The sequence below is a fragment of the Patagioenas fasciata genome, chromosome 4 (genome assembly GCF_037038585.1).
Source record: "Patagioenas fasciata isolate bPatFas1 chromosome 4, bPatFas1.hap1, whole genome shotgun sequence".
In the NCBI taxonomy this organism is placed as follows: domain Eukaryota; kingdom Metazoa; phylum Chordata; class Aves; order Columbiformes; family Columbidae; genus Patagioenas; species Patagioenas fasciata.
The window spans coordinates 57,516,491-57,538,361 of record NC_092523.1 but is presented as its reverse complement, the minus strand read 5'-3'; the positions used below and the strand labels follow the sequence as shown (position 1 = coordinate 57,538,361).

The window sequence follows — 21,871 nt, the reverse complement described above, 5'->3', positions numbered from 1 at the left end:
GCTGCGCCGTCACGCTGCCCTCATTTCAGTATGTCAGCGCTGGGAGCGGTGTGAGTGTGGTGGAAACTTGTAGGTTTCCGGTTTACTAATGGTGCTCCCAGGTCGTTCAGCCACCCCTCACTTGGCCCTACCGCGGCCCTGACAGCCCCCGTGGCAACTCCTCCGAGCCCCGGCTTCAGAGCGGGGGTTGGTGCCTGACCTCGGCTGCGGTGATGGCCGAGCCCGGCCTGGCCGTGCGGAGGAGGAGCTGCCGGGGCTCTGTCGGCAAGCGGAGCCGGGCCCCGGCGCAGACCCGCGCCGTCTGCTCGCCGGTGCCTCGTAAGAGGCTAAGCTCCGGTGGCGAGGGAACAACGGTATGGGCGAGCGCCTAGATCTGGGCCTGGAGGTGGGGGGAACTGCGGGGGCTTGGCCCGCACCGAGCCGGGGTGCCCTTGGTCTGGGAAGGGCCTTGCTTTGCACGGGAAGGGATGCGGTTTGGCTTATGCTAATGTTAAAAAAAAAAAAAATTGCTAGTAAGTGAGTACGCAGGCACAAGGTCTATTTGTAGGTTAAGTTTCACTAAGTTAAAGCACATATTCTTTTAGAAGTCAAGTGTTCCTCATAAAGAACATCAGAAAAATCTTAAACTTTCTAGTTAAGTTGAAGACGACTTAAATAACATATACCTTTCATGTGTGCTGTGCAAGTTATGCTGCCTTTTTTGGTGCTACTTTGTAATTTTAATATTCATTTGTTGTCTTATGACAGTGCAGTAATGATAGTGAAGAAGATATGTTTGGCGACTATGACAGCTTTTGTGGGAACGATTCTTTGCTAGCTCAAGTTGATGATATAGAGCACAAATACTTGCAGGATAAGAATGTGGATGTTAAAGCAGCTGGAGACATCATACTTGGGAATCTTCAGTCCAGAGTTCACCAGGACAAACAAGATAATATTTCTATTCCAGAAAACATGGTTGTCCTTAAAGCTGACAAAGAGGATGATATCCAAATGAATGAAAATGACCTGGTGGACAGCAATCAAGAACTGAGTGAATCTGTTTTAGATGAGTTGCCATCATCACAACTTCTGTATTTTGAGAAGATGAATGGGCTTTCTTCAGGTTCTAGAAAATCCATAGGCACAGAAGAGCAGGATAAATGCGTAGGCTCTTCCTTGGACAAAATCAGGAGTCCACAATCTTTTCGTCCTGAAGCTGAACCCAGGAATAGAACTATTGACTTTTCATCAGACTCTAAGTGTGATTCACTTAAAACTGAGAGTCTTAAAGATCACCTGAAAAGTGCTATGACTTGGAATGCCAAAGCCCAGACTCTGCAGGTCTCTAAGACCAAGCAGCTTAAAGAAGCTGTTTTATCTGAAGAGATTTGTGTTGCTAAGAAAACTATTGAATCTTCTTCTGTTGATATAGGCCCTTTTTATGGATTACCTAGTAAAGTTAAAGATCTACTCAAACAGTTTCGAGGCATTGAAACACTTTATGGTAATATAACTGATTGTTTGTTGAAAGTAAAGCATTACACTGCAAAAATGTTTAAGGTAATATTTATGTAAACCGTATTGGAAGGTAGTTGGCTTATTTTATTAAGTGGTTATTCTGCTTTTTTTTGATTGGGGGTGGTTGATGTGGATTATAAAATATTTCAGAAGGTTTGATCACTGAAAGCCTTCAGCAATTTGTTGAAGAAAAAACAATCTCAAACACTAGGCCTAAAGTATTTTATATGCAACAGAGGCACTGATATTGATGAACGTGTCCTTAGGGGTTGCTAATAATACTTTTTTATTAATTTTGCAGAATGGCAGCATAATTGCTTGATGTTAGAATCTCTACAGCGAAGAAAGAATTTAATATACTCATTGCCAACCAGTGGTGGAAAAACACTTGTAGCTGAAATAATAATTCTCCAAGAATTACTCTGCAGGCAGAAAAATGTTCTGATGATCCTACCGTATGTTGCCATTGTCCAAGAAAAGGTCTGGTTACAATGTTTCTGATACTGCTTATCTTTTCTGTTATGCCTTGTTACTTGGCTGGTTTTAATGCTAGTGTTAGGAAACTCCATGGTTTTCATAAATAGATGGTGTGAAGTGAGTGACTTCTCAATGCTCTCTGAGTCAGTAATTCTGTAGTAAAGCAGACTGAAATTACAAGGTAAAAATGCCGAGTCATAAAGTAAAACGTGCTAAATTTTGAAATAATAGCTTTTTGCAATGTCATATTTAGTTCTACAGTCTTAGATCTGTACTGTCCAACTTGTCAAAGAAATAATCTGGAAATAAAAACTATTTTTTAATATAAAGGAAAAGTGAGTTTTAGAGAACAGATGTAACCTAATTTGATAATTTTTTTACATGCTTCAGGTTTGCAGTTGGAAAAGGTAGTTATAGCTGTATGTTTTCACTAATTCACACAGTTGATGATGGGCTAGGTTGTTCATGTGCATGTTGAGTTCTTGAAACAGCTCTTTAATACAAAATGAGCTTGAGTTTGTTCTATAATTTATCTTTGTTATTTTCAGGTTAGGGGTTTATCGAGTTTTGGGATAGAACTGGGTTTCCTGGTTGAAGAGTATGCAGGAAGTAAAGGAAGATTTCCACCAATCAAGAGGAGAATAAAAAAGTCTCTTTATATTGCTACTATAGAAAAAGGACATGCTCTAGTGAATTCCTTGATTGAGACAGAAAGAATTGATGACCTTGGTCTGGTTGTAGTAGACGAGGTATGGTACAAGATTTACTTAGACTTACAAGCCATGATTTTTTTAATATTCATAATATGCAATTTTTAGCAAATAATAGTTTTTTGATTACTTGGTTTTGCTTTGAGTGTTTATCATGAAATTATTACTACGTAGTTACTGCATTTGTATCTAATTCTATAATATTGAATGTTGTTTTTCTTTAACTGAAGCATTTGTTGTTATATCAGGGCAATCAATTCTTTATTGAGAGAAGTATTGTGTTAGTGGTTGGTGTTGAATTGCTTATTAACTGCTTCTTAATTAGATATCTCTGATTAGGGAAAACATAAAATACATTTCATATTATTAAAATTATTTATGAATCCCAAAACTGAACTCCTAAATGTGGAACCATGAGACTTTGTGTCTGGTATTAATAATGATTAAATGAAACCTTTAAAAACAAAATGTTAAGTTACAATGGACTGACAATTGCCCTTTACTCTGCTTCTTGGTGGTGTGGCTGAGTTGTGTTACTAAGGGTTGATTGTGGAGTTCAGTCTCCTGTGTAACATCAAACAGGGATTTTTAATTCCTGGTATGCTTCAGGATGACAGAAGATGGCTTAAGAATTACCTTCCTCTTTATCCAATAGTAGCTGGCTGCCCAAAATTTTTTTACATTGCTTTCCACTGTAAGTGTTGCTTGAAATACAGTTTAAAATTGGTTTAGGCTGGTGAATACAAAGATCTTCACACTAATTATTTGCACTGAGGAGTTAAGTCTGTGTAAGTTATAGTCTAGTTAAATGAAAGGTAAATCTTATCTGCATTTAGTCTGTTTGGTTTGGGTGGTTTTTTTGTGATTTTTAAGTGCTGTTACAGTGAGGCTATACTCCTAAAGGAGCTTAGCAGTCAAAATTTAACAGAGGGATATAATGAGGAAGTCCAATAAAGACATTCTCATAATAATTGCATAAGACTACATAATTTCTTTGGCTTTGTTTGCTTGTTTTTTTGTGAAGATACTCTTTAACTCAGTAATGTTCTTGTATTTTCTTTTTCCCTCTCTGTGCACAGTTGCATATGCTTGGTGAGGGAAGTCGTGGAGCAACGCTGGAAATTACTCTTGCAAAAATTCTTTACACCAGTAGTAAGTCATGGCTGCAGTTAATGTTGCTAAAGTACTGTAGTGATGGCATCTCTAGAGACAAGTCAGGCTTTTGCTTTCTGGATTTGTGGTGTTCTGGCTGCTTTTGAAAACCATGGCATGATTCCATGCAGTAACAATGTTTACTCATTTAAGCATTAGAGTCAGTTTACCCTGTAATGATGGGCTGGGTGTTTTGAAGCATTTTTCTTTTCTGAGAAATTCTGGGTATTGTTAAATGTTTTCTATTTCTTCACACAAGCCCCTTAGACATTCCAACTAAAAGCTTCTATAGAGAAGGATTCCTTGTTCATGTTTACATCTTGGGTAATATTTCTTAGCTGTATCTCTCTTCAGACCTGCCACTTTGCCATGTAAAAAGACTGACAATGGAGAATCACTTATGAATTAAATACTGAGCAGAAGTGATAAAAAGTGATAAAAATTGTGAGCATGGCAATAAATTATTTTCAACTTCTGTTTTACAGAGAACACGCAAATAATTGGAATGAGTGCAACTTTAAATAACGTTGAAGACCTTCAGAAGTTCCTGCAAGCAGAATACTATACTAATAATTTTAGACCGGTTAGTATACACGATACCATAAACTAGTAAAGATATTTGGCTTCAAAATTATACAAAATCTGTTTAGGGTCATATCACAGCTTTTGTGCTTAATTTCCTGGTGCAGTGTAATATAGCGCCTGCTACTGTTAGGCGTTGTACCAAATACCATAATAGCTCTATGCATGATGCAGATGCCTGTATAATGTTGTATTAAACCATTTGTGTCAGTTTAACTAAACCAATTTCTAAGTTACGGCTACTGTGAGCAATCATTACGATTTGATAGATGTAGAATCTGGACTGTTGATGCTTGAATACTCTCAATGTTTTATTCAGTGGTTCATGCGATACAACATCTGTCATGTTCTTTGTTATAATTAGACAATTTCTGGAGGCAGATAATTAAAACAATTACCTTTAAAAAATGCTTGATGGGGTGAAGTGTGCACTTATGTTCATGCAAGTATATATAGCATGATGCTTAGAAAAAACTAGCTGTTAATCAGTAATAGGAAGACTTGTTAATTCAACTGAAGTTTCTGTTTGTGGCCTATATCTCCCTAGGTAGAATTAAAGGAATACGTAAAGATACGAGACACCATTTATGCAGTTGACGGCAAAACAGAAAAGGGTTTTACTTTTTCACGTCTCCTCAATTTCAAGGTAAAACAGAAATGCTTATAATGTCTTTGAACTATAGTTAAGAAATGTTTTTTACACTGATTTGTTTACAATGCTTTTACTTAAACTAGATAGTTAATTTGTCATACCTATAAGAAAGAAAATCGTAGGGAGGAAAAAGCCCTTGAAAATACCAAATGCTTAGCTTGATTTTAACTTTTTTTTACTTCTCTTGAGGTAGGTGTTTCTTCAGTATTTTGATGTGGGAAGAGCAATGGATTTGAGTAGTCCAGATACCTAATGCTCTGTGGTCTTGGTAGATTTTCTCAACAGTTGATCACTCTTAGATGATACTTAAAAAAAGGCATATTTTTGTTTGTTGTCAGATTATTAATGCCTGAGAGGGATTCATTTCAACCTTTAAAAAGAAAAATGTGAGTTTTGGTAGGCTGCTGGGAGCACAAGTGACATCACTACGTTGTCACTAAAAGAAATTGAAGCATAAAGGGGAAAAAACAAAACATTCACTTCTTACATGGATGTGTCACCCAGTTCAAGCCGTTTGTGTTCATGAACTTTTGCAAGTGAAGGATTGAGAGAAAAGTTGATCCTTCAACTTAGAATTTTGTCATGTTAAAGCAAATAGGAGTACTCTGGTGAAGGCTGAAAACAAATATTGAATACTTAGTTTGAGACTTAATTTCTAAGTTTGAAAAGTAAACATTTTGTCAATGTGTGTTTATTATAGTATTCTAGTAAACTGCAGAAAGCAGATCCTGACCACATCATTGCATTGGTTACTGAGGTTATTCCTAAGTATTCCTGCCTCATCTTTTGTCCCACTAAAAAGAACTGTGAAAATGTAGCTTCAATGGTGTGCAAGTACCTCGAGAAGTAAGTTACTATCATGATTTTTTTAATTATATATGAAATAATTGGTTAGAATTTAGGATTTGTCTCCACTAGTTTGCAAGTGACTCTCCCTGGTGATCAGTAGTAAATACTTTCAATATGGAATCATGTAAAGTTATTAAATGCTTAAGTTATAGGAAACTGCTCAAGACTTCTTAAATATTTTACCGGAAGTTTTTATTTTTAAAACAAATTAGTTGACAAAGTGGTAAATAGAGAAAAAATAATAAAGAAAAAAGTCAAACCTTGTATCTCTTTGGCACTGTTTTTCACAAGGTTAGTAAACAAGTATTTTCTGTATAGTCTGGTGTTTGGTCACATGTGTTACTAGTTGAGTTTCTCTTGTTTCATACCTTGTTTGCAAACGTAAGTTGTAAACTCTAAACTAGGCTTAATTAATAAAGAAAAGAGAGTAAGACTTACGATTTGTTTCATTTAAGTGTGGTTTAGTAAACTCAATGGTCTAGCAAAGTTAAATCGTATGTAAGAAGAAACTATTTAAAAATAAATATAAAAGCTCTCTCTTGCTATCAAAGTTGAAACCATTTTTGATATATGTATAGTCTTCACTATGAGCTGATATTAGCTCTCTTTCTATTCTTCAATGCGCTTGATACCTACACCTGTCAGTATTTGATCCATTCTGTACCTGTGCTTACAAATACAAAAGAAGTTATGTTGCAACTTTAAAAGTCTCTTGCATATTGCTGTTTTAATGTTACTGGGACTATTTCTTCAACCTCAGAGGTCTAGTTAAAGGAATGGATAACGAACAAAAATAGTAAGCGTGTCTGTCTTCTTTTTTTTTTTTTTTTTTTTTTTAGTTAATGATTCATCAAAGTCTAAAATAATGCTTTTCCTCCTCCAAGAGAATTTAGAGCTCACAGGGAGAAAGAGAAACAAGATCTTATCAAGGACCTAAAAAATATTGGAAATGGAAGTGTCTGTCCTGTTCTAAAGCAAACAATCCCTTTTGGTGTTGCCTATCACCATAGTGGCCTTACAAATGATGAAAGAAAAAGTATAGAGGAAGCATATTCTGCAGGCATCCTGTGTCTGCTTGCTTGCACAGCTACTTTAGCTGCTGGAGTCAACCTGCCAGCTAGAAGGTTAGTAACTGAAACAGATTTCATTGTTTTGTTAGTTGTGCTTTGTAAAAAACTAACAAGTTGGAAACATCAGTGCCATTTAAAGCATGTTTCTGCTTTTACTATCAAATTGAAAGTGTAAAGGATTTTGTGTTCTGTTCAGGGCACAACTAAGGCTGCAAAGTTTTTGTGTAGGAAATGTGATCCAGTAGCAAGTCCTTCAGGATGCATAGCAGGGGAACACTTAACCTGAATGGATTAAGGAAATTTTAGTAAATGGAGGAAATGCTTCGATACTTTAGTAATTTTATCCAAAAGAATAAGGAGTTCACGGTGATTTCTTTAGATGTTATCTTAAGAGCAGTGCTTAAATTGTCAAATAAATCCATTTTAAGGAGATATGGTTTGAATGTGTTTTGAATGTTTTTTAACACAAAAATGTATTAGTTTTTCTTATGCAACTGCTGATGAAACGACTGCTCTATTCTGTATGACCAAAGACTGTTTGCTAAGAATCCAGTTTCTTCTTGGTGACAACCAATGGTAGGACAAGGGGTAATGGGTTCAAACTGGAACATAAGAAGTTCTACTTAAATTTGAGAAGAAACTTCTCAGTGAGGGTGACAGAGCACTGGAACAGGCTGCCCAAGGGGGTTGTGGATTCTCCTACTCTGGAGACGTTTAAAACCCGCCTGGATGCCTTCCTGTGTAACCTCATCTAGGTGTTCCTGCTCCAACAGGGGGATTGGACTGGATGATCTTTTGAGGTCCCTTCCAGTCCTTAATATTCTGTGATTCTGTGATTCATGTGCATGCTTGAATAATGCATCTGAAGGGAGAAAAGTACTTCCTAGAGACAAGTGTTGTTTTCTAACATCACTGATGTATGGGCACTGTTGCTTATGTTTTTCAGTTTGTTTTGGTTTGTATCTCAGTGATTTTTTTCAGTCTTAAACTCAGGCCTTGGAGTATATGTAAAGACTAGTTCCAAAGGCTCTGCAAAACATAACATGGCTTGTTCAATGAACGTTATATTGTTAAATTTTTTGTGGTTGATTTACACATCTGTTCAAGCAGTTATATTTGGTTTTTATCTTAAGTTAATAAGCAAGTGGCATTTTAAGAGTGTATTTGTAAAATGTAATTGCTCTTTAGTAATTTTAATATAAAGCATAACTTACTAAAAACTTCTTTACAGGGTTATTCTAAGAGCTCCTTATGTTGCTAGTGACTTCCTGAAGAAGAACCAGTATAAACAAATGATTGGCAGAGCTGGTCGAGCTGGTATTGATGATGCTGGAGAAAGTATTCTCATAGTGCAAGAGAAAGACAGGCACCTGGTAATTTTTGCAAAGCTGTTGATAATTTGTTGGATTAAGCTGGTGGGATAAACATCAGGAACTGAGCTGCCTAGCTTAATTTTTGTTCACTTCTTCATGATGCAAGTATTTGTTTTATGTAATAATAACCACAATCTACCTTCATGTAGTTTGTTTTCAGACATGAACTGTAAACTCTAGATGTCTACTGTTATTTTATTTATAAGCCAAATCATGAGTATCAGTATTGTTAGAAGTGTTAAACTAATGCATAAGTGTTTTCCCTGAAATAATGTTTCTTGCTCTTTTTAGGTTCAGGATTTAGTTAGCAGTCCTTTGGAGAACTGTTACAGCAATCTTCTGCTGGAGCTGACCAAGGGAATGCAGAGCCTGTTGTTATCTTTGGTTGGACTGAAGGTATCAGTTAACTCTTCTCTGTGAGTAGCCCAAGTGCTCCTTGGCAATGCAAAGAAAATCTTATCTGCTGATTCTATAGAAAAAACCAGACTTTTTTACTTTTTAAACAGATTGTCTTAAAGTTCAGCAAAGCCTCTAATCAGGTGAGAAAGACAAAGATTTGATTAGTGTTTTTATTCAATTGAGCTAGTGTTATGGATTTACACATATGTGGCCCTATATCAGGGTCTGCCCTAGGATCCTGGTGGTTAATGTAAGGTCCAAGAGAATGTTTCCAATTCTTCTTTATTTCTCGGGTTAAAGCTTGAGCTGGGTGCCCCTGGAGGGGGACCTCTACCCCAGATTGTGCCCCCCAATTTTACCTGTACCACCCAGAAAACAATCCTCGAGTCCAGTCACTTAATTCTGGTCAGTGGTCTCTTGATGTGTTTGTTTTCTTTCTTGCTGGGCAGACCTTCTTCTGAAGTTACCTCATTCTCTTGGAATTGTTTCCCTGGGCCTTATCATCTTCATTCCATTCATATCTGCTGGATTCTGCAAGTTCTGTGTTAGCAGTATTGGTTTTACCAAAAAGTTTACTCTTGGTCAGCTCTTGTGGCCTAGGGCTTCAACTACTTTAGTTACTAATGCTAAATGAAACTATTCAGAGATAAGAATACAGTTAATCAAACTTATTCCATAACAGTAAGTACTCATGTAACATGACAGTTTCCTAATGTGTAAAAGTCAATTATATCTACCTTATGATACATTACAGTATTAATAATATTTCAATATATGTTACTTGATTCAAATAATACAAACAATGGGAACAAATTAATATAATGCAGTAGCTAGAGTAATAGAAAGAGAGCATCCTGTCAGACCCATCATAGACTATCATTCTATTTGTTGTCATATATTTCTATAGAAACACATTAACAGGATATCAAACTGCTTTAGTATTCAGTAAACTGTTTCATATAGTTTTTGTGTTATATGGAATGACACCTTTAAATGTGCTAATCACTTGCAAAACTGATACAGATAGCAGTTACCCAGGAGGAAGTCAGCAATTTTATGTGCGGTACGTTGCTGGGTGTTCAGCAGCAACTCCTGTCTAAAGAGAAGAGCCTCTCAGAGATAATTAAAGATGGGCTAGAAAATCTAATAGAAAAAGGACTCCTAAAAGGAAGAACATCTGAGAAGGACCACAATACCAAATGCACACTAACAGTCACACCATTGGGTAAAGCTACATATAAAGGTAAGATTTTTTTTTTTTAATTCTTATTATAATATTTCCTTCAACAAACTCTTTCATCTCAACCTTATCTTAATTTGATATGTTTTCCCATCTTCAATCTAAAATGCAGTGAAAAGTTAAAGGGAGACAGTTGTGATTATTAAACAATGTGCTGGACTCAAAATGGAAATTAATCCAGTAGTGGATAACTGAACATGATGGGAATTTAGTGTAGTAACATTGGTTAAAATGGGAGTAAAACCAGAACTGTACCCAAAAATAAATTTAAATATATGTTTTGGTGATTGTAATCAAAATGGCTCATGACCTGTCTTTGTAGTTCATTTTTGTGTAGGTATTCTGAACAGGGGGATTTCTTAACCTGGTGGGAAACTAAGAGGGAAAGGAAGCATATGATATGCAGACCAGTTGTAATGAAGAAGAAATACCGTATCAGGAAGTTCTGTTTTCCCATCATAAAATAGCAATATATTGTGTGTTTATTATAGGATCTATAGACTTGGCGTACTGCAATCTTCTTTACAGAGAATTGAAGCAAGGTTTGGAAGGTCTGATTCTTGAAAGCAATCTTCATTTGCTGTATCTAGCAACTCCATATGATATGACTTCTAACTGTAGCCCAGATTGGATGATATACTTGAAACAGGTGAGAATTTACTAGCAAACATATTGGGGCATATAGTAATCCTGCTTAATAAATTTTAACTAAATTCTTACATATGGAAAATGTAGATAGCAGGGTAAGGATTTGATGAAAAAATAAGGTATACTAGTTTATTTTCAGTCATAGGGTAGAGTGCTTTCCTGTATTGCATAAAAACCTACGTTGTGTTGTATTTGACCCTTTTTGGGGAAAACAGTTGCATGAAACATATCTCAACAGTTGCCAATACTCCAAATCCTCTCTCTGACCTTGGTGCTAGCCTTGCCATCACCAGGTTCTGGTTAATCTTGAAAAAAATTCACTATAAAATAGCTGAATTTAACCACATCGTAATACCTTTGCAAGAAAACCCCCATTAAATTACTCAAAACCCATCTTTACCTTCTGACTTTTAGATTAATCAAACCCCATCTTTGCCTTCTGATGCTCACTCATTTTATCTGTAAATTTGAGAGCAGAACCCACTAGAAAAATATTGTGTCTTACCCCTTGTTTTGTATCTGAGGCTAATGCTTAACTCCAGTTGTAACTCACACTGTGACCGATACCTTCCTACAGACCACTATGCTTACGTCAGCCTGAAAAGCACAGCCGCTAGTCTAGTCTCACACACTCTGTAAAATCCATGGGTAATTTAACTAATCTCTTTTCTGTAAAGTGTTTTATACTGGGGATAGCACTGAAATCTATTTAGTTTTGCTAAAATGTGGCATTCAGAGATGGACAGTTACAGATATTGAAAACAAGTAAGCAAAGAATCTGCAGCTATGTGAGTGCTAAACAGAGATACTGAAAAACATTGTTTCACTTTGAGTAATAGTCTTGTGTTTTTTATAATATTAAAAGAAGTAAATACCTGAAAATTCTTCATAAAACTATACTGGAGTCTGCAGAGCAATTGTTAAGCTTGGAGAACAGCCTCTGATCACCATTTGGGGATGACGTTGAATCTGGGATGTACTTTAATGTTGATGACATTTCTTGGAAAAAATATTTGAACACTTAAACGTGACTTAGTTCTCCATGGTTTTTCACCTGTTCATCTTTGATCTTAAACACACAAGTAGACATTTTTATTGAGTGGTGGAAGAAAAGTAATGCAGCGTGCACTTTAATGCTAGAGTAGGCTATACATTTATGAATAAAATTTTCATAGGTATGCACACAGTAAGTCTATCAGCAGAACACATATGTGAGTTTATTTCCAAACCACTGGAGTTACAGGTTGTAAAGAATGCGAATTTGCCATTCACAGTGGAAAAGGAAGAGCAAGTTATTGGTCTGCAGGTGGTATCGGTATTATACAAATTTCATATGAATTGAGCACATTCACATTCTCTGCAGTTTTTGTGATTTGTAACACTTGTAACTTTTAATGAGTTGTTAATAAATAATCTTAACTGTAATCAATCTTATTTTAGTTCAACCAACTAAGTGGAGCAGAGCAAAAAGTAGCAGATATTGTAGGAGTACCTGAAAGCTTTATTATAAAAAAGGCCTCTGGTCAAGCCATCAGAAAGGTAGGCTCGAGGTTTCTCATACCTACGATGAGTTTGGTAATTTCATTTTATTATTTACAAATGCTAGATTATTGTTCTGTTAGTATTCTTTGTTTCTCTTCTACTTATAATGTTCTTTTAACCTCATTGGTTGGTTTTCTGAAGTTGTTTAATGACTTTGAGTGTAATACAGACATGTTTTAGAGATGTGAGGGTGTAGAGAGGGAAAGAATTTCCTTGTGGCACTAACAGAGTATCTTGAATGTGATAGTGGCCCTGAATTCTAACTTACTTTCTTCCTAGAACGTGGACAGTGCTGTGGTAAACAGGCTCTACCTGACGTTTGTCCTTTATGCCCTACTGAAAGAGACCAATGTATGGAGCGTTTCAGAGAAGTTTAATATGTCCCGAGGATATGTGCAAAATCTTCTAAATTCTGCTGCCTCATTTGCCTCTTGTGTTCTCCATTTTTGTGAGGTAGTGTGTTAAATAAATCTGTTCTGATAAATTATTTGGGATTGTTTTTGCAAAATCTGGAGTTTTGTTCTCCATGTTTGAACTAAACATAGATGTTGTATTTCGCCTTTCCTGTGCAAAACTGTTTTACATCTTTCCAGTGCAAAATTATTTTTCCTGTTCAGAAAAGCATGTTCATACAGTGGTACCTATTTCTTATATTAAAAGTAAGCTTTATGCACTGAGGATGTGAATACATCCAAACTGTACAGGGCATTGATCAGTGTCAGAGCTGTTGGTGAAATAATTTAAAACTTTAGCTTTCACTTGGAAATAAGGACATGCTGTTGTGGAATGTCATCTTGGGAAGACATTTGGCTCTGTTCTTGTGGTCTTTTTCCTCTATTGAAATAATGCATTACTTATCCTTCAAAAATGCTCCATGCTTGGGATGCTCAGCTGTGCAGCACTGATAACTAGAAATAGTATAGTGCCTGTCTAAAAGCCAAAATATGTCTGCTGTAGCAGAGCTCTGTCAGTCATACCTCCCAAATACAGAACTTAGGAGTTGATTTTTAGTCATCTTTGTCCCTGCAGGAACTGGAAGAATTCTGGGTTTATAAAGCCTTGCTGACAGAACTTACTAAGCAGTTGACGTACTGTGTTAAAACAGAACTCATCCCTCTGATGGAGGTAGCAGGAGTTCTAGAGGTTAGTAAACCTGGCTTTGTGGAATTTTCCAGTGTAAACTTGTATGCTAAATGTTACTGTGCCTTTCAAGCATATCTGGAAGTCCAAGTTAGTTCTTTATCGAGAATTTGGCATAGTGAAAATACCCTAAAGTAATCCTGGAGGTTGGGGAAAAAGTGGTCTGTTCAGGAAATGAGCTGGTAGCAGCCAGAAGAAAAATATTATTTGCTCCACAGCAATAGTGAAAATGCTGTATGTGCACACTAATTGACCTGTATACTCAGCTGGAAAACAGAGTCCAAGTTTCTTTTGTGATAAGGATTCTTCAGTTCATTGGGAATAAGGACAGGAATAAGAATTTACATATTTAGTTAGAATATCCTCACAGAAATATGTGAAGTTCTATTGGGAACATAGGCTTTTACAATCGCTTGCAGTGCTGCATGTATTCAATAAGAAACTTAACCAGTTTCTGAATTGAAAACTCGTATTAAAGTATAAAATCTACTTGGACTTCAGTGTAAGGCTATAAATAATGTATTGTAAGCCATTACTACACATATGCCATCAAGTAAGTGGCTTTCTGTTATCTCTTGTCTTTAGAAGAGGAGGGGGCAAAAAAAAGGTAATTGACCAAATGTTTGGAGGTGTAATACTTCATCAAATGGGTATTATTTCATCACTTGGGATACTAAAGCCTTGGATATGCTTATTTACCCTCCACCAGTAGTGCAGAAAAGCATTTACCTTTAAATGTTGCAAAGTTGTTGCAGTATTTGTTCTGCAAAAGAAATGTTTGCCCGGAGACCCTCTGGTAAGCAAATACTGCTTGATTACTTCATATAGCAACAGGATTAAGCCAAGTTAAGAGAAGCAGGTAATGCACACACCTTTATGCTGATGATAATCAAACTCCAGAGAATATCTCCTGTATATGTGAACTCATAGCCATGAGTCTGCACAAAAAAAAAGATCCTGTGATACTAAAGGAAAAAAAAAGTATAAAGAAGCTTGAAACAGGAAAGTCCTTTCTGGAATTTTGTGAAAGCTCTATCTTCTGAAAATTCTATGAAAAGTTTTTCAGATAAAATCAGCTTTCTTTTCCCTTGCACACCTCCAAACAATGTGAGGCAGTCATTCCTGTCAGACACTGAATGCAGAAAACAGGACAACAAGAGAAGATGGCAGTCAGTGTCTTGTAGGCTAAAAAAAAAAAAAAAAAAAAGACAAATGGGTTGACAAGATTGTATGGGGAAGTTAAATCTTAGGGATAAAACTGTATTTGGGGGAGTAAAGATTCTTAGCAGAATGGTAGAGCCTCTTACAGTGAGTATTGGTGTTCTTAGAAAGATGAATCAAAGAGAATTAGATTGATACACAAAGATGGAATGTTTGAGGTTGTTGCAGAGTTTGGCAATGATAATTCTTATTGCCTGTTCTAATGATCTAACACAATTTTGGACTTACAGGCACGAGCAAAACAACTTTATAATGCAGGGTACAAAACCTTAGCACACCTGGCTAATGCAAATCCAGAAATTCTGGTCAAGGTGATTGAGCGCTTGTCACGACGACAAGCCAAACAAATAATTTCATCTGCAAAGGTAAGTTAGAAATAAAGTTATAAAAACCTACCTCAGAACTTCAATTATGTCAAAAATGGATGTTTGAATAACATTAATAGTGAATGATTCAGTTTAGTGGTAAAGGCATGAGTGGATATTTGTGATACAAATACTGATCTGTATTAATATATTGAAATATTTTCTTGACAGTATCATTTGTCTGAGATGGTTAAGAGTAATGAATTCAGCAATTGCTGACCTTTATGTCCTGGAATGATAGGGAAACTTCTTTAATTTAAAACCATTTGTTAAATACAGAATAGTGGAAACCTGTGCTCTTTTTCAGAGGGAAAGCAGAGGGCAGAAATATTTGACAGCGTGTCAGAGGAAATGTAGAAATTGAATGACTGCCTTGATCTCCATGCTGAGTCATCATAACTTAAAATGCTCAATTCTGCTAATACCTCAGGACTAACCTTATAGGAATTCTAGTAGTATTTGTGATAAAAGAACGGGATTTTAGGACTGTAAAAATGGAAACCAGCAAAGGGATAGGGAGGATTAACCTCGTCTGTTTAGGTTGCTTTTGTTATGCCCTGTTATTCTTTCCTTTCTAATTGTTTTCTGTTTTGAATATGCATCATGAGAAAGGCCTTCATTTACTATCTGTCTCTGAGGCACATATAAATAATCCCAGGGAAAGGATCTGTAACAAACATTGAGTTGTGCCTAAACAAAAAATATAGGATACTACTTATCAAGTGGGTAGTATTTTTTCTCCTTAATCTCCACAAATCATCTGCTGTTGCAATGGCATCAGCTTCATGTTTAATTGTGCTGAAATAGAAAGCTTTTGATAAAGAGAACACCTAAAATAAATCCATGAGTGGTTGGTAGTGTAAAAATGATGCCAGCAATACCAAAGTCTTGGTTTGTATATTCACATGGAGTGAAAGTACTGACGTTGGGGTTTATGCGCTTGTAAAAAGGTCATGGATATTGAAAGTTGCAGGGTTCTTGGTGGGTTTTTTTTTTTTTTTTTGGCTGCTGTGTGAACCAAAAGGAAGGGGGATATACACAGACTCCTCATCTTTTGTCAGTGCCAAATCCAGCAATCTAGCGTAGTATCTGATGCTGACGTGTTAAACTGATGGAGTTTTCTCTGACTGGGAAGTGAGAAGAGTGCTTGCTTGTGTTGTGGTGCACATGCTGCTAGGGAAATGTTGCACATGAAGTACCAGCAACAAGCAGTCTAGGGCAGCAGGCTGAACATTTGCTGATATTGGAGGTCTCAGTGTAAAATGCTGTAATAAGAAATGTTGTATAAAGTAAGAAAATTGGCAACTTGGCAGGCACAACTTAAAAATGTTTATTCCATCCTGGAAAATAAATATTTAAGGCTAAAAATGTTTTTTGTTGACAGTTCTAGACAAAACTGTTTATGTTCCTTTGAATTTTATGTATCATGTAATGGCAGAACTGAGAAACCAGCTGTGTACTGTATGAATTTTTGTAGCTTTTGTGTTAGTGCTTTTTCATCTGGTTATGTGCTGAACAGTAAAAAATGTTGGTGGTCCTTGTGGAAATGTTAGTCCCTTGAGGCAAATGTACTGCAGTCCTGTGAGCAGCAGCATCAGTTTTCTATAGACCAGATGCAAGCTTGGAAAGAAATATTAGTGTTTTAACCTAACAGTTATATGTAGTACTTGTATTTGTTTCCTAATATGTTTTGTGGGGCTTTTTTCCGTGATAGATGCTGCTGAGTGAAAAAGCTGAGGCTTTACAAGAAGAAGTTGAAGAACTCCTAAAGGTGCCTACAGATATCCCAGGGACCTACTGACCAACTGTGTTGAAAAAAATCATGAATCCAAAAATTGGAATATTTTTAAATTTTTAGCTTGCCTGTGTAAATATGCTCTAATTATAATAAATATTTAATGTCTCTTGTATCACTCAATTTTGCGTGAGTTCTGAGTTCTGGATGTTTCTTGGAAAGCTGGCTTCATATCTGTGTAGAGCTTAGCTTCATAGCTGACTTACATATGCCTTTACATTGGATATTCCTTTCAGGACACATGTGCTGGAGTGAGCTATTCCAGAATTTCTACTTGCAGGAATCCTTTTACTCTAGGGGTAGCTAATAGAAGGAGAGAAATGGAGTTGTAACTTATAACAAAGAAGTTGTCCCAGAGTTCTGTAAGAAATTGTAAATAATGCCTACTTTAAGCCTTGTTAGAAGGCTTATCAAATTTTAAGCCTTATTAGAAGACTATCAAATTTTTATTCAGTCTCTGGCAATTCCTGGACAGAGGATATTTCAGGATATTTTTGTAGCAGTCTTCCAAATAGAAAGTTTCATTTTAAAAATGTTTTTTAAATTTAGGGATATGTGAAGACTAATAAAGATGAAGCCTTGATTAACTGATTTTTGAGAAGCCATATCAGCCATATCCATGGGCATGTCAGTCATTGCCATTAAGACTTTTAAAGGTATCTAAACTGAGTTTGCTCCAGCAAAAAGTTAGGCTTCTAAAGTAATTTTGAAGATGCCTGAAACTTCAGTTGTGATACAGTAAACTCCTTTTCAAAGCTGATATGCAGAACATGGAAATGTTAGAGCACTGCACATTAAGAAAGAATTGAAAGCTGTGACAGACTGCTGCATGGAATCATGGTAGCCAGTATATTTAGACACTTAAACGTGGCATTTCTGTGTAAAATCAGGTGTCCCTTCTCAGTAAAGTAAGAGAAACCTTAGTAAAGTCTATTTTTATTCAACTTAGGCTTAATTGTGCTGGGATTCTAGAGATAAACAGGTATGTTTTTAAATTCAGTGGGGGTCCTGAGAGGTCAAACACTTTATTGAAAGGGATTGTAGTGAAGAACTGATGAAAATAATAGTATTTTATAGCTCACTTTGTTGCACTGCAGAAATCTGTAGGTAGCAATTGAATTATTTTTAAGCCTTCATTTGACAGAAACATGCTTTTAAGACCATAATTATGATACTTCATAGTGGTTTACGAAGTTTGGATAAGTGACATATTTGAGTGCATTTAGTATTAAACCAGGTCAAGAATTTTAAAACAGGACTTTGAAGGGGCAGCATGACTCATTTCCACTTAGAGACTCAGTACCCACAGGGGAATTCTCTTACTGGTACTTCAGTGCCTGAGGCACAAATGGGTTTGGAAACATGAGAACATGCTAAGTTGGCTCTAACAATAAGGTTATAATTTGCCTTCAAGTGCAGAAGTAGTATTTGCCATGACCTGAGGTTATCTTAGTCTGTCTCTTAATGCCCTTTTGAGATATATTTTGACCAAATGACAGTTAATATGGAATTCTATATTGGTTTTGAGTTACATTCAAAAGATACATGCTCACTCCAGCATAAATGTGATTACACCTCTAACTGGTTGATGAAGAGTGCATGTAGGAAGATTCTAGCGATGCGTCTAAGACCTAACCCACTGCTCTAAAGGATTATTGGTGCTTGATAGTGTTCCTCAACAATTTTAAACAGTCTTGCTAAGATTTTGGGAGAAGAAACTCCAGCAAATTACTGTGAAGTTATTCACTCTGAGTGTACTGAGTTATGGCAATAACTGAAGTTATGAAAATAATCCATTAATTGCTTACAGGGGTGGTTAATGAGCCATTAACCTCTGCTGCAATACTTTCCATGATATTTGTACTTGAGTGCTAATTTAAAAAAGTGTACATTTTTAGTATTTCTGGCGTCTGTCCACTGTTGGGTCACTAACTCCCCATCCTCTTGCTTGTACATTGCTATAACAACCTGTGTGAGTGCAAGATGAGGTTTTGATATGATTCATGTTTAGGAATGAGGTTGAGCATTCCCTACAAATGCTGGAGACCCTTTGAAAATGGTAGCAAAAGCTGTATTGCAACAAAGCAGTTGGTTTCAGGTCTGCATCCAGTTAGAAAGAAAATGAGGTTGGCGGTTTTTGTCTCTGCTGCTCTGTTTATGCAGGCTGTGCTTTGCCAGATGGATGGGTACAGCTCCCCCAAGGCTTTCCCTCTGACCTTTGGTAACGTCAGAAATTAAATGAATGAAATTGCCATGATTTGCACTGAAGCTTTACTCCATGTAGCTTATTTTACTGAAATAAAACTTAACAAGCAAGGCAGTAGACATCTTCCATATTGTGTTTTCTTTCTCTAGTATGTATTAATGTATGATTAAATGCTCTTCAAATAAAGCTTTTTTTACCTGGGATTTACCTCCTGGTGGAGGTGAGAGAGGGGAAGAAAAGTATGACAGATACTGGTCATGGTATTCTTGCTCTACTGGATGATGGTGCTCAGGTGCTTCAGTGTCAAATATGGTACTGGGCTCAAAAAATGCAGTATAATGTGCAGGTGTCAAAATAGGTGTATATTAGTTTGGTCAATAGCTGTTACAGATGCTTGTACTAAGGATGGGTTCAAGATGTTTTGGAAAGCAAACATTTCTCCCCTGGTTCCATGGGATGTTTACATTTAAAAGACTGTGAAAGCAGCAACAATGATTAGCTTATCTATGCAAAATAATGAGATACTTCAAAGGCAGATTGTAAAAATACGCTCTATAGGATGTTCCAGCCAATTTCTTCATAATCCACAGTAAATTGGATCAGAGGTGAGGTGTGTGTAAGTAACCTTGTCAGGTTGCAACCTGTGGAGAATGTGTTCTGACCAGAAACCTCGGTGTGGATTTCTTAGTCTTTATTGCCTAATCTACTTTCCAATTTGCCCACATAATCCAGGTCTTATGTTTGTCCATTCCTTCCCCCAAGTCCCTAATTCTGTACCATCAGGAGTACCTGTACTTAACCAAATGAAAACTGTCTCTCTGGAAGGACTGGTAAGAGGGACAGGCTTAGGTTAACGTTCAGCTGTTAATTTTCATTGTGTGACTGAGACCTATTGTGCTCTCCTTTCTGGAAAGCTGCTCCTGTGTGAGCTAGTCCTGTCGAGGCAGCTCTTGCTTTGTCCTTCCTTTTAAAGCTTTATTTCACCTCTTTCAGTGTGGTGGTCCACCACTGAGTATTGGCTGTCCTGAAAGCCAAATATTACCACTTAAAAGCTTTATGTTTTGATTAGAAGGGAGGCTGAGTGATTTTGCAGTGCTGTGTGCTGTGCTGGGGCACTGGAGCTCAGCAGCTCCTATGGTACCTGAATTTGTCAGCCACAGACTCGGTGGAAACAAAGCTTTTTAGCAACGTGTGTGTAGCTGTGTGCACTTTGAAGAGAATTGCTAAAAACCAGGCCCAAATTGTCATTTCCACCTCAGAATAAGCAGATTGTGTCCCATCTGAGAGTCTCGGAACCAGTAGATTCAGAAATAAGAACAGTTGGGAGTGCTGAGAGCCACGTGCTGTCAGGACAAGGTCTGGTTGGGGGTTTGTGGACAGGGAGTAAGGATAGCTTACAAGTGTGCCTCGATAGGTGTCTTTCTGTGGTTTTGCAGTTTCCAGGCTTTCTTGGTATCAGCTTTGTCTTAATTTCATCTTCCTGAAGTTTTGTATATAGAAATATAGATTAAGTGCTAATCTGACAGAGGTCAGTTTTGTTCATTCACTCAAATGCTGCTGTATCACAATAATCACCTTCTGTACAGACATGTCTTCCCTTCTGAATTCCCTCAGTATTTACATCAGTGCTTTATGTGTGCATGAGTTCTTGGTTCTTGCTCAGGAACAGCGGTGGGGTCGCTGTTAGTGACAGTGCAGCGCTTCCGCTGTTGGACAGTTGAAATTCCCAGAAGGCTTTATTTTTAGTTCTTCCTAATTGTAAAAACACAGTTGGCACAGTGCCTCTGGTAACAGCACCGCTGGTGTGGGAGAAGCAGAACTGCCTGAGAGCTGCGTGACTCGAGGCATTTGAATAGAAGGCAGGGGTTAGGCTTGCTGGGGTGTGAGGAAGCAGGATGGCGTGCCAGTACGGAGCTGCCTTCAAACAAGACACAACTGGGTTTAAGTCTAGTCCTGGTTCTGATTTCTTTCCCCTGTAGCTCACAGGTCATAATTCTAATTCTGCCCTAGTTTCCGTGAGAATCCAAATACCTCAGTATTGATCTGCCTTACTTTACAAGATTTAAAAATGTGTGTAATAGGATGTGAAAAATGCCCAGATAAAAGCTACCAATTCCCTTTCAATATCTGTAGCTCTTCCATTGTTACATTTCAGCTTACAAGGTTTTGCAGGCTGCTAAACGCGTAACACGTGCTACACCTTTCGTACCCAGCCCTGCACTCAGCAACTGGATCCAAAATGTAGCTTTGGCCATTTGAAATGCACACCTCGTGCCTCCACTGTGAGAAATACAGTGCAGTGGCAAGGGACTCAAAGTGCCTCCCTCTAAAAAAGCGTTTTGATGGACTTAAGGAAGTAGTAGTGAATTACAATAGAAAAAAATTGTGCAAAGGCTGAATCTTGCCTGATGGCTATTAACATTCTCTGTACCTGTGGTAATGGCCTAAGCTTGGTTTGCGGCAATGATTTCTCGTGCACTGAGCTGCTGCCTTAAATCCTCAGTTCGTTCGTGAGGCTGGGTAATTGCTGCAGTGCTCTGATCATCCACTGATAGATGAATTATTCCTCTGACAGATATTCACTCCAGCCCTTCCTGCGGGTGTAGGCATATAATTGGTGTCATCTCCTCGAAATGGGAAGCATTACACTGACTAAGATACTGAGACAGTCAGGAGTGTCACTGACATTTCCTTCCTGGCGGAGCCATGGATGTGTTTATCAAAAACAAGGTTAATTTGGTCTAGTTCTTCTCGTTCTCGTGGTAAGTTACTTAATAGTACGAAAATGTAGAGCAAGCAGAAACAGGAAGGGCTGGGCAGGTGAGCACTTGAGCTGGGCTGATTAACGCATGGACTTTGGCGAGCATGGGAAGCACAGCACCTGAATAAGGTCACAGATAAGGGTTGGACAATTTGCAGTGTCCCAGCAGGTGACTGCTTTGAAAACAAT

General features: G+C 37.3%; 1 protein-coding gene across 4 annotated transcripts; it reads left to right on the top strand.

Annotated features, from left to right (window-relative positions):
• Window positions 1-9: 9 nt before the first annotated feature.
• HELQ (helicase, POLQ like) lies at window positions 10-16,838 on the top strand. Of its 4 annotated transcripts, none has more exons than XM_071807976.1 (18): window positions 10-69; window positions 748-1,486; window positions 1,802-1,980; window positions 2,526-2,726; window positions 3,767-3,839; window positions 4,325-4,422; window positions 4,969-5,067; window positions 5,774-5,919; window positions 6,807-7,046; window positions 8,224-8,365; window positions 8,657-8,761; window positions 9,788-10,007; window positions 10,496-10,653; window positions 12,093-12,191; window positions 12,474-12,647; window positions 13,224-13,337; window positions 14,786-14,920; window positions 16,635-16,838. In XM_071807976.1, exons 2-18 carry the CDS (start codon window positions 772-774, stop codon window positions 16,719-16,721), a joined length of 2,985 nt encoding a protein of 994 aa, XP_071664077.1. In that variant the 5' UTR covers window positions 10-69; window positions 748-771; the 3' UTR covers window positions 16,722-16,838. The 4 variants fall into 4 exon arrangements, with proteins under 4 accessions (XP_071664077.1, XP_065693605.2, XP_065693607.2 ...); XM_065837533.2 differs by having other exon boundaries at window positions 11-353; XM_065837534.2 differs by lacking the exon at window positions 10-69 and adding an exon at window positions 216-353 and having other exon boundaries at window positions 753-1,486.
• The last annotated feature ends 5,033 nt before the right edge of the window (window positions 16,839-21,871 follow it).